Consider the following 12,880-nt stretch of genomic DNA (forward strand, 5'->3'; position numbering starts at 1 on the left):
CGATCTCTGGGTCAGGAATATCTCCTGGACAGAGGAGCTTGGCAGGCTACAGTCCGTGGGGTTGCAAAAGAGTTGGACACGATTTAGCAACTAAACAACAATAGTTTCATCATGTAGGTTTGAATCCCTGCCAAATATATTACAGTTTTTACATGTTATTACATGTTTTGCACATCTCTGAACTTTATATGAATTGAGTTATGCTGTATGTCTTCTTCTATGGCTTGCTTTTTCAAATTCAGTATAAATTCCTGAATCAAGAACACTTGTAATTTGTTCATTTGTTTTCAGTGCTGGCAAGTATTCCACCGTATGAATGTGTCACTTCATCCACTATAGTGTTGATGGACATTTGCATGATATTACATGCATAAGTACATTCTTGGTCATTCCTGTCCATACCTCCAAATATACATGTGCAAGAGCTCTTCTAGCATCTGTACCTAGGAGAGTGACCTGCTCAGTCACAGGCTACAAGTATCTTCACCTTTAACAGGAGAATAAAAAGTTCTTGCCCATTTTCCTTATGAAAAACAGCATATGTAGCAAAAAGCGAGTAGTATCTCAGGAAATACTTCTTGCTAATACAATGCAGTGAGCCTGACTATTCCATATCCTTATGTCTACAGGCAGACTCTTATCACATCTCTTCCTGATTGGTGATTTACAGTCAATTTACATTTTCCTCCACACTTACAGTCCATTCTAGTATAAGACAGCCTGCTTACTCATTTACAAAAAAGAACAATTTGGGCTCTTGAGCAGAAATGCAACAGTTAGTTCTATGGGATTGAACATAAAAATTTCATGCTCTGATCCAGTAGTTAGAGGCAATGATGTCTGAAGACAGTAAACTGTGGTAGGTTAAGCAGTGACCATGCTGTGAAATCACTGTCTTCCCTATGATAGAATAAAGCAAGTACCTAGACCACCATTATTTCTTGGCCTTCTCCCTAAAATGCTTTTGATCTGCCACACAACTAATACCAATTTTAAATGCAAATCTGGCAATATATCATGATTTCTACATGTTCTCTTTGAGAGGTGCTGAAATTTAAAATTTCCTTATGTTTCCTTTCTCATGCGGAGGAGGAAAATTGGAAAAGAATTAATCAATGCAGATAGAGGTGAAAGAGAGTATGAATTCTGCCTAAATAGATTTGTCCTACAAATGTATGTATGTTATGGTGTATGTATTATGTATCATACCAGGAAAAGAAAAGTATTTATCTGCTTAGGCTTCCTCCCTTTTCAAGAATATTTTGCTTCACTGATGGGTGTCAACTGCTTGTGTTAATGATAAATGAAACAGACTCTGGACTGAGCCACTGTGCTTTCCTCCAAGAGGCTAAGAGGCATGAACCTTTTCCTTTCAAAGCCTGATGTAAGATGGTATAGATCATAACATAAAGACCATCAATTCAGATAATTTCTTTCGTTAACATAGTATTTTCCTCAAGGTAAAAAAATACCAAGGCAAAGTAGAATTGTTTCACCCTTTCACTAAAGGTAATTCTAGGATTATCTTAGAGGTAGAGGGTACCTTTTAGAACTGTGCTGTCTTCTTGCAAAGGCTTGAGTCCTCTCTTCTTAAGTCTGGTCCATTGGTCCATAGTTTTTCCCAATAATTACAATAAGTCATTGTTTATCAATGGTAGAATATAAGGAAATCATTTTTTAAATATAGGATTAATGGATTATCTCCAGTAGGTATCTCCATTGGAGAAAGCATGTGCTTTTATATTCTCTACATTACTGACTTCCCCAAATAATTTGAAGCTGGTTAACAAAAATGATAATTTGCAGAGAAGTTTCCTTTTCAAAGCATTTCCTATTTTCTTCTTACCGATTTTCTCAACATAAGTCTATTCTGAGCACCGGTACCTATCCTACATTTCTCAGTGGCTCACTGGGTAATCCTGGCCATTTGAATTCTCTTCACTGAACATGAATAAGGACCCCAATCATTAGTAGTGAACTGGAATAGAGCTCCCCTAGTGGATTGGCCTTATTTCTGGGGTTTCATACCGTAGATACATCAACTTGCAGTTACTATAAATATTAGAGATTTCTTTGATTTACGAGTGAGGAAGCAGAGGCTCAGAGAGCTGAAGTGACTTGCCTAAGGCCACACAGCTTCCTTGAGACATGGCGCAGAACAGCCTGTGGACCTTCCGGAACCTAGTTCACTCCTCTCTCCCTGGTGGCCTCTCAGGGGGACCAGCTACTCAGGGGCTGCCTGGAAAACAGGGTCGCCACTCTGTCATTTCTCTCTCCACAGAGACGTGAACTCGTGGCCAGCAGACCAACCTTTTCGTCCCATCTGCCCCAGTCACCGGCTGGGTAGTCTCAGGCGTCCTACTTTTATACATATTGTGGCATATAAAATTCTATATAAATGTTTTATAAATCATGCTTGTGGTTATACTCCTATAATTATATAAATATTTAAATGTCAGGTGAAGATTTTAATCTGGTTGAGGATTAGGTTTTTGGTTCTGAGGGAGTGCTGGAGGCAGGTCCTTTCTCAAAATGAGAACACCTTTCCACACAACCAGAGACGAGCAGATCTTAATCGTGGACAAACCAACGTGAATGTCCTCTTCCTCCAGAGACACAGTGGGGAAGAAGAGGAAAGTCTCTAGCTAAAGAGAGGAATAAAGCATGATTGTTCGTTGGCAGTAAAGAAGAGATGGTGGCAATAATCTGATGACTTGTAGGTCTTCAAGAAAGTCAGGTCTTTACCTGCCTGGCCAGAGAAGAACAATAGCACGTGTTAGCTACAAAGATGTACAAGGCTGGACACATGTTCTGTGGCCCCTGGGGGATGTTCGCCATATCCTCCCACGTAGGGACTGGCCATACGTGACCCTGGCTCTTCAAGAGAGTGGCCGGCCGGTTATCCAGGGGCCAGGCTACCTATGCACATTGTTGTTGTTTGGTTGCTAGGTCATGTCCGACTCTTTTGTGACCCCATGATCTGTAGCCTTCCAGGCTCCTCTGCCCATGGGAATCCCCAGGCAAGAATCTTGGAGTGGGTTCCCATTTCCTTCTCCAGAAGATCCTCCCGACCCAGGGAACAAACCTGCATCTCCTGCATTGCAGGCAGATTCTTTACCACTGAGCAACCAGGGAAGCCCACCTATGCACATAAGAGATGATCAGATTTTGGGAGCTGGCTACTGTCCAGGTCCAAGCAACCCACCAATCTTTAAAACATACAACAAAAATCCAGTGGCTAATCAGAATTTATTCCATCAAGGTTTGCCTTAGCTGTACTGTTGAAGTAGAAACTGTATTTCTAACTTCTTTGCCTTCTCCGTGTGTGTGCTAAGTTGCTTTTGTCACGTCTGCCTCTTTGCAACCCCACGGACTGTAGCCTGCCAGGCTCCTCTGTCCATGGCATTCTCCAGGCAAGAATACTGGAGTGGGTTTCTATGCCCTCCTCCAGGGCATCTTCCCAACCCAGGGATCGAACCCAGGTCTCCTGCTTGGCAAGTGGATTCTTTACCACTAGTGCCACTTGGGAAGCCCTCTTTGTCTTCACTATTTTGAAATCTCAGCTGTGAAAGTATCAGTCCTCTTTTTGATAGAATCTACAAAGGGATGTCATTAATGTGATGTAAACCTCCTCCCAGGCGCTGTCAGGCACTTGCTGTGAGGACTGTGGGGCAAGTAATCGTCATTGTCCACCTGCTGTGTGTTCTCTTTGTGATTGTTTTAAATATTTAATGGAGTTCCCTCCTTGTGGTGAACAGAGCGGCTTAGCCAGCGAGGCACAGTGATTACTTGCCTTCTGCCTGCCTGAGTTGACTCCTGAGTGGTGCCTGCTGGGCTTGATAGCGTGCTTGGTTTTAAGGCCAAACTCTGATTTATGTGTGGAAAATTATGACAGAATGGTTATATAAGACAGTTACCAAGCCAGAATCAATTTTCTGGCATTTAAATTCCATAGTCTTATGAAGATTACTATATGTTTGTTCTATTACAAGTTTCTGCGATTCTCAAAAAGAAAAACAGAAAAAACCTATTAAGTATAACTGATTATATTTACTTATAGTGACTCAAGAAACACTCATTTTCATGGGTTATTATGCTAGTGGATTTTGTAGACTAATCAGTCATTTGCTCCACGGTGGGGCTATTCATGCTTGGCTTCTAAAGACATTGACAGGAATATCATGTATGTTAATTTTCTTTCGCTGTGTAGCAAATCACTACAAATGTAGAAGCTTAAGGCAAACATCTGTTTATTATCTCACAGTTTCTGGCATGGCATCGTTGGTTTCTCTGCTAGGGTCTCACGGGGTGGAAAGCAGGAGCTGGCCAGGTGGCATTCTCACTTGGTCTTGGCATTCTTTTCAAAGCCTGTTTAGGTTGTTGGCAGAATTGGGTTCCTTACAGTTGCAGACTGAGGTTCCCATTTTCTTACTGACTGCTGACCGAAAGTCTCTCATAGCTCCCTGAGCTTGCCCTCAGGTACAAGCCACATGGCCCTCTCACAACGTGGCAGCTTACTTCTTCAAAGCCAAGAGGAGGAACTCCATTTGGCTCTCACAGAGGCTCACATAATGTCAGGAGTGACTGTGTACTCACAGAGATGGCTGTGCCATCTCCTTCGCCTTATAACATGACCTAATCTGGGAAGTGACAGTCCTGTCATATTCTCAGGTCCTGCCCACCCATACTTGAGGAATGGGGATTATACCAGATCTGTACAAAATGGAGAGTGGGCACGTGTGAATCTTAGCAGCCGTCTTTATAATCCTGCCTACCACAGCATAATAAAGACTAAACTTGAGGCTATACAAAGTATCCCATGAAATAATCTGTATGTCCTGATATGGAAAAATGTCCACAAGAATAAAAGCAAATAAAGAGAAGTAAGTTTAGAATAATGTTTAAAAGTATATATAGAATAATATATGTGGGCATATTTTTCTAAAAGACACCTCAAACCTAACATGTCCAAAACAGAACTCATACTCTCTTTTCTGCTAAGCTTGCTTTTCTGTTTCCCTATCTTTATTAAGGCAACTCAGTCCTTCCTGGTGCTTATGCCAAAAATGTTATAGTCATGATTCTCCTATGTTGCACATCTAACTCATTAGGAAGTGCAACTGGCTGTACCTGTAAAATTTATCCAAAGTCTGACCACTTCTCAACACTCAGCTGCTACCACCCAGATCCAGGCCACTATCATCTCTGGACTATTTCATGGGTATAACTTCATAATCTACTGCTTGGCTTCCACTCTTTCCCTCCACACCCTGTTCTTAATACATTAGCCAGAGGTTTAAAGTTTTTAAGTATGTTGTATCACAACTCTGCTCACAAACTCTTCACGGTCTCATTTCACTACAGTAAAATCCAAATTCACAATTCTTCCAGAGCCTTATAATGCCTTACACAACATGTTGCTTCATTATCTATCCCCAGACCTCATTCACACTTCTCCAGCCACACGGGTCTCCTTGTTATTCCTAGAACATGCCACTCACACGGTTACCTCAGGGCTTTTGGACTGACTACTCCTCTGCTGAAATACTCTTCCTTCAATATCTGCATGGATCACATCCGTAGTTTTTATGGTCATTATTCAAATACTATCTGTTAGTAAGGTCTGGTACCCTTGTCTTTCTAATCCCTTTTATTCTGCTCTACTTTTTCCCCATAATTTTAATACCTTCTCACATATAATTTATTTATATGTTTTTTGTATTCTTTATCATCTGTCTTCTCTCACTAGAATGTGAGCTCAGTGAAGGTAAGAATTTTGCTGGTTTTACTCACTGATGTATCCCTAAAAACTAATAGGCATTATTGTTGAATATTGTTCAGTATTGTTGAACATATTATCTGTTATTTATTAATAATTATGTATTATTGAATATGTTATAAATAGATATGTAACATATTAGATATTTTCAGGAGAAGATCCAGAAGAACTTATCCCAAATGGTTAATAGTTGCCATTTCTAGAGATGGCAAGATTATAGCTTTTGATTTTAACTTAACAATTTCACAAATGTATATATTATATTTATAATCATGCCAAATTATAAAGATGTTTAAAAGTGTTAGGCCTTTTATATCTTTTGTGAAATTATATTTTATCAGGCTATTATGAACTTTCTAAAAACTATAAACTGCCACTCAAAGCTAGAATTTAGATAATGCAAGATCTAAGTACACTAACTTGCCTTGCTGTATCTTTGAGGCATTCAGATGGATTATTTTCTATTGCCCTTGCCAGCACAGAGTTTGGTTGGATTTTATTCTAGGATCCTTGTCTGAGGCTCTCCCAGCAGCATGCATATAAACCACTTGCAGATGACCTGCCCTTGTATCAGGTGGCTTCTTGAGGCACATTCTCTGTTTATAAATGCCTTCACCATGAAACATTTATTCTGGCCTTGCCTTTAGAAGGCTTTGTGCTTGTGAACTCAACTCCCAATAATTAGTTGCACTGTAGCGCATCATCTGTGCAGCTTTCTGCCCTTTTTTTTTCATACTAGATCAAAAGAACACCTTAAAACAAGTACACTAATGCGCAGCCAGCTATTATTTAGTCAATATAAGGTATACTACTCTGTTGCTTAATTCAATATTTCCCTCCATTTGTATAGTTATGGGTAAAGAGTTTTCCGAGCCATTTCATCAAGAATTTGTTTTCTGCCTGCAACAAAAATGAACAATCGGACCCAACATTTAAACAAGAAAAGCGTTCAGCAAGGGGAATGTCAGAAAGTAGCTAAGAAGTAGGGCAAGTAGGGCACAGATGGTTTGGTGGTCTGTGTGTTACAGATTCAGGAGTGGTGGAAAATCCGTCAGCACCCAACTCTCCTCTGCCGTGGGGAACTGATCCCCAGAGTTACACAGTTAAATCTGAGGTGTCAGGATATTGAGTCTGACACCCTTCAGTCTCATGCAGTTCTTCCCTGTAAAGTTCTTTCTTTCTTTTTTTTTTTTTTTATTTAAGCCTGTTATAGAGAAGTCAATAGTTCTTCCCCTTGCCATGTAGCACTTAAGGATAATGGGGCTTCAGGCTCTGAAATCCTTTGACTTAGAGCATTAAAGCTCCTTTCATCTGCCAGATCTTCACAGCGAAGCACTGCTGCAATCTGGGATGCTGAGTGCTAGCCCGGCAGGACAGCTCCTTTTTCATCCTTTATAACGCCTTCTGGTCTATCAGTTATGCTTCTGTTACAAAAGGAAATGTGCAAAAATGGAACCATTAAGAGACAGGGCTCTGTGAATCTGCCAAGGTGTATTTGCTCCCGGTAATCTCTCAGTCGCTGAAACTCAAGTGTAAACCAGTTCGAGAGACTTTCCAGAGAGTAGGGTTTGGTAGGGAAGACTGGACAATGGATACTGGATTTCCAGATGACCAGGAGGGCAAGCAGAGTCAGCAGGGTTACTGAGACTTGAATGGGGAAGCTGTAAGTATGGGGTCCCATAGTTCTAAGTCAAACAGACTTTGCTGCTTCAGTGGTGGATATGATGCCTCTGCTTTAAGCCCAAAGGTTGGTTATTTTTGAGGAGTTCGTTTGTCAGGAATTTAAGGAATCATTTTTTGGCAGTGTTCTAGAAGCCTACGTGCAGATGAGGTTGGCATAAAGAAATGTCCCTTTGTTTCAGAGAAGTCAGGGGACTGACTCAGAACATCTCCCTCACTTGTCCTAGAGCCAGAATTTCCCACTGGTAGATTGGTGTTTGAGGGGCAAAACATTACCTTAAATTACTATTGAAGTTGCACATATCGTTCTAGGGAAGGAAAACACATTGCACAGTAATGAATAATATTATGTTATCACCAATTCTTTTAACATTGCCTCTGAGTGCCTTTGAGAGTCTGGAAAATATGACAGTATATTTTGATGGCTCCATGAGGTAAACAGTCTTAAATTATATCCATTAACTGGAAAGACCCAGTGAGGACAGAGACTAAGCAAAATTTTTAGTATATACATCTTTAATTGGAAAGAACTAGGCACCCCTAGATAATATATTTATTTTAATGCTAGCCTCCTGGAAAGGCTACTTAGTCTCACATGGCCTAACATTTGAGATTCTAATGGTGTAAATTTTAATCTAAGAATAATGTAGCAGGGAACCTGTGGAACAATGGAGCAAATATTTCTGGAAAGGTGTTTTCTTACAATACTAGTAATATTGACTAGTAATATTGTTTTGATGACAAAACATCTTACACAGTCTGAAGCCCTTTCACACACATATTCTCATACAAAGACCTGGAAAATAAGAAAAACCAGAAAGAAGAAATGATGAGAAGGTGCTCTAATGCCAACATCTGGAGATAACCAGCGTTAATAGTTTGGTGTGCAAGAGATAAACATTGATGACAAAGTTGAGGCATGAAGAGTTTGGGGGACTTGGTTGGGACTGAGGGGCCAACAGATATTTTTGAGCTCATTGACTGATGGGATCTGCAGACTTGGGTTACCTGGTGCACAGAGATGATTCCTTCATACTTTCTTCTTCCTCCTTACCCTGTTTGGCATTCATTTTTCAAGGTCTTGTGCTTCTACGATGGGCTTCACCTCCCATCTCCTTCTCTTTCAATCCCTACAGAGGGATCACCAGGCACTCCCAGGCCTTGCTATCTCATGTAGCCATAACAGTTCAGTTCAGTTCAGCCGCTCAGTCGTGTCCAACTCTTTGTGACCCCATGGACTGCATGCAGCATGCCAGGGTTCCCTGTCCATCACCAACTCCAGGAGCTGTAGTCATATAACCTAAATTAGCTTAACTTTCCAGAAACAATGGCCGTAGCCACAAACAGATAACCAGAGAATTGCTTTAATGATCTTAAAATCAGAAAATTCACTCTCACCACACTCTGTCATCCTTTTCTATTCCTCTCTCCCATCTTGTTGGGCTCATCAGCAAGCAAATCATCACCTCCCCCTCTTCCCTGTTCTCATCGCCAGTCAGTGCTGCCCCACTTCTCTCCTTCAGCCACAGTGGGAACGACTTAGAAACATTCTCAACGTTCTCAGTCACCTCTCCCCACTCCTGGGCTCAGCCCACGCAGGACTCTAGCTCTGCTCACTCACTGTGGCCTTCCTCTCCTCCAGAACTAACCACTTAACTTCTGTTCCTGATCCCATTCCTTCTTTCCTTGACTGTCTTTGCATTCAGCTATCTCCAACCAGTCCATCCTAAAGGAGACCAGTCCTGGGTGTTCATTGGAAGGACTGATGCTGAGGCTGAAACTCCAATACTTTGGCCACCTCATGCGAAGAGTTGACTCATTGGAAAAGACCCTGATGCTGGGAGGGATTGGGGGCAGGAGGAAAAGGAGACAACAGAGGATGAGATGGCTGGATGGCATCACTGACTCAATGGACATGAGTCTGAGTGAACTCTGGGAGTTGGTGATGGACAGGGAGGCCTGGTGTGCTGTGATTCATGGGGTCGCAAAGAGTCGGACACGACTGAGCGACTGAACTGAACTGAACTGATCCTGTGTTACTAAAGCCAGTAGCCCATTTTCAGCACTTATCCTATTTGACTGTTACGCACCATTGGACACCATTGTTCCCCTTTAGCTCTGTTTAGAAAATAACCTTTTCTCTTGATTACAGGTAATTCATTATCTAAAATTTAGAATATAGAAGCAGTAGTTAAAAAAACCTCCCATAGGCAGAGTTCTTTCACGGCATATACATACATCAAATCATCACGTTGTACGCTTTAAATAAGTTACAGTTTTGTCAATTATACCTCAATAGAGCTGGAAGGAAAAAGGATCAGTGATTGCCAGAGGGATGGGTAGATGAGTAGGTGGCATACAGAGGACTTTTAGGGCAGTGAAGCTACACTGTATGAAGCTATAATGGTAGATGTGTGCCATCATAAAGTTGTTAAGACCCATAGAATGTACAGCATTGATCGTGAACGCTAACGTAAGCCATGGAATTTGAATAATAATGATGCATCAGTGTGGGTCCACCCGTTGCACAAATGCACCACTCTGGTGGGGGACGTTGGTAGTGAGGGCTGTCACTTTGTGTATGCGTGGTGGTGGGGGATATTTGGGAACTCTGTATTTGGCCTCATTAGTTATGAACCTATTTGTTTTTTTAAAAAAAACATTTAAGTCTATTTTAAAAGCAAAGAAACAAACACTTCCATGGACAAACAATTCAAGGGGAGCTATTATGCTTATAATTTTACCAGGATTTTCCAATGTGCATACTATATATTTATACACCCACAGGCAGTAAGACTAGTGAAAGTGAAAATGAAGTTGCTCAGTCATGTCCAACTCTATGCAACCCCATGGACTGTGGCCCACCAGGCTCCTCTGCCCATGGGATTCTCCAGGCAAGGATACTGGAGTGGCTTGCCATTTCCTTCTCCAGGGGATCTTCCCTACCCAGGGATCGAACCCAGGTCTCCTGTGGCAGACACTTTAACCTCTGAGCCACCAGGGAAGCCCAAGAAAGTAAAGTCGCTCAGTCATGTCCGACTCTTTGTGATCGCATGGACTGTAGTCTACCAGGCTTCTCTGTCCATGGGATTTTTCAGACAGGAGTATTGGAGTGGGTTGCCATTTCCTTCTCCAGGGGATCTTCCCGACCCAGGGATCGAACCAGGGTTTCCTGCATTGCAGGCGGATTCTTTACCAACTGAGCTATCAGGGAAGCCCTAACTAGTAGCACTTAATATATTAAAAATTTCCCTGTTTATAAATATTCTTCTACAGCATGATTTTGATTAGATGGACAATATTCCACTGTGCTGTGATTTACTTAACCAGCTTCCTCCAGTGTAATGTTCAGGTTATTTCTGGTACACCATTAGTATAAATAATGCTATGGCTTGGTTTCTTTGGGATGTACATTGTGATGTTTTAACTGAAAAGAGACAGGCAAGTATATGCATTAAAATTATGTCTTTTTAAAAGTTACTTTTAAACACCTGTTATGGAGGGTGGTAAGCCATATATCAGAAATGGGTAGATGATATTTAATTTTAATTAATTGCTTTCTTATGTCCTAGGCTGACCAGATATCTGGTTTTCACATAAGATCAGTTCTCTGCGTACCTATTTGGAATAGCAACCACCAAATAATTGGTAAGACATTACCTAAATTATCAGACTTCTTATATTAAAACAAAAATGCAATTTACTTTAAAGTATATCTATCTGCTTTTTAAATGTACCTCCTTTTCACGTCCAGGACTCATCAACTTATGTTCATACTCTTGTGTAATCTCACAAGTGAAGACTCCTGATAAATCAACATTAAGCAGGACAATGCACAAATATTTATTCCTTTAAATAAGAACCAATGATTTTGAAGTTGATGGGGATTTCAGAAAGCAGCTAACTGAACTCTTTTATCTTACTCTGTGGAAATTGAGGCCCAAAGAGAGAGAAAAGATTTGAATAAGGTCACAAAGTGAGTTCTTAGCAGAGTCCCAAATAGAACTCAGGTCTCTTAATCCTAGTACATACGTATGTTTACATCTATGCTTTCACACATGGGATAAATGCAAAGACTGAAATGTGTCTTTCTGCCTCGGTGGTTCCAAAACAGGTTACACTTTCCCCTGAATATGGCAATTGTGGGCCAGAGCTGTTTCCAATTTTTCTCTCCCTCCCTGCTCCTTTCCTTTCCCTCAAACATTCATTCAGGAAAATCTCAAACCTAAAGTTAAGCAAGAAGGGGTCAGTAGTTAAAGTCAAGAAGTGGGGAGACAGTAGTTGTTCAAACATAGTGAAAATATATCTTTCTTCTAACAGACATAAGGTAACTAATACATTTGGAAACTAATATAAATTTGTCTCTTTGTTTCACCCTAAGGCTGCCTGTTAAATTCTAAGATAGTGGACTTACCAAAGGATTTAATTTTCTATAAATATTAACACTTGAATTCCAAGAGAATTTTTTCATCAGTTTTCTTAATTTGCAGAAAATATTAGCATTTTTGAACATAAAGAAGATTCTAAGATTTGAGAAATTGAATCTCTAGTACAAAGCCTTAAATTACATCATGTGTCAAGTTTTAAATATGTTTGTTTGCTTGTTTGTTTTGGCTGTGCTGGAGCATGCTGGATCTCAGTTCCCGTATGAGGGAACCCCTTCCTCTGCAGTGGAAGCATGGAATCCTAACCACTGGACCACCTTGGGAAGTCCCAAAATATATTTAAGTTTAATGAGAAGAGAAAGTCCATGAGAAACAGGCTGCATTATCTGTACATGTCCAATGGCAATCTCACATGCAGTCTTATATTTCATTCCTAAGTGTAAACATCTATTTTCTTTCACAACTAAGATTGTAGTTTGCCTGTAACACACTAAAAGCTTTGTATTTTATTTTACATGTCTTCTACCATATGATGACATAGCTCTCTAATGAGAAGTTAGATGTTTTTAAAAAATAAAAGCCTTTAGAATATCAGTTCAGTTCAGTTCAGTTCACTCGCTCAGTCATGTCCGACTCTTTTGACCCCATGAACCGCAGCACGCCAGGCCTCCCTGTCCATCACCAACTCCCAGAGTCCACCCAAACCCATGTCCATTGAGTTGGTGATGCCATCCAACCATCTCATCCTCTGTCATCCCCTCCTGCTCCTGCCCTCAATCCTTCCCAGCATCAGGGCCTTTTCAAATGAGTCAGCTCTTCTCATCAGGTGGACAAAGTATTGGAGTTTCAGCTTCAACATCAGTCCTTCCAGTGAACACCCAGGACTGATCTCCTTTAGGATGGACTGGTTGGATCTCCTTGCAGTCCAAGGGACTCTCAAGAGTCTTCTCCAACACCACAGTTCAAAAGCACCAATTCTTCAGTGCTCAGCTTTCTTTATAGTCCAACTCTCACATCCATACATGACCACTGGAAA

The 12,880-nt window shown here is 40.9% G+C and overlaps 1 protein-coding gene across 1 annotated transcript in view; it reads left to right on the forward strand.

The window, feature by feature from the left end:
• PDE11A (phosphodiesterase 11A) overlaps positions 1 to 12,880 on the forward strand; it is a 207,440-nt gene that overhangs the window by 3,318 nt on the left and 191,242 nt on the right. Inside the window, exon 3 of the mRNA XM_061397317.1 lies at positions 11,032 to 11,107. Within this exon, the coding sequence (XP_061253301.1) occupies positions 11,032 to 11,107 (76 nt within the window). The remainder of the gene's footprint in view (positions 1 to 11,031; positions 11,108 to 12,880) is intronic.

This window comes from Bos javanicus, chromosome 2, assembly GCF_032452875.1.
Source record: "Bos javanicus breed banteng chromosome 2, ARS-OSU_banteng_1.0, whole genome shotgun sequence".
Lineage (NCBI taxonomy): Eukaryota > Metazoa > Chordata > Mammalia > Artiodactyla > Bovidae > Bos > Bos javanicus.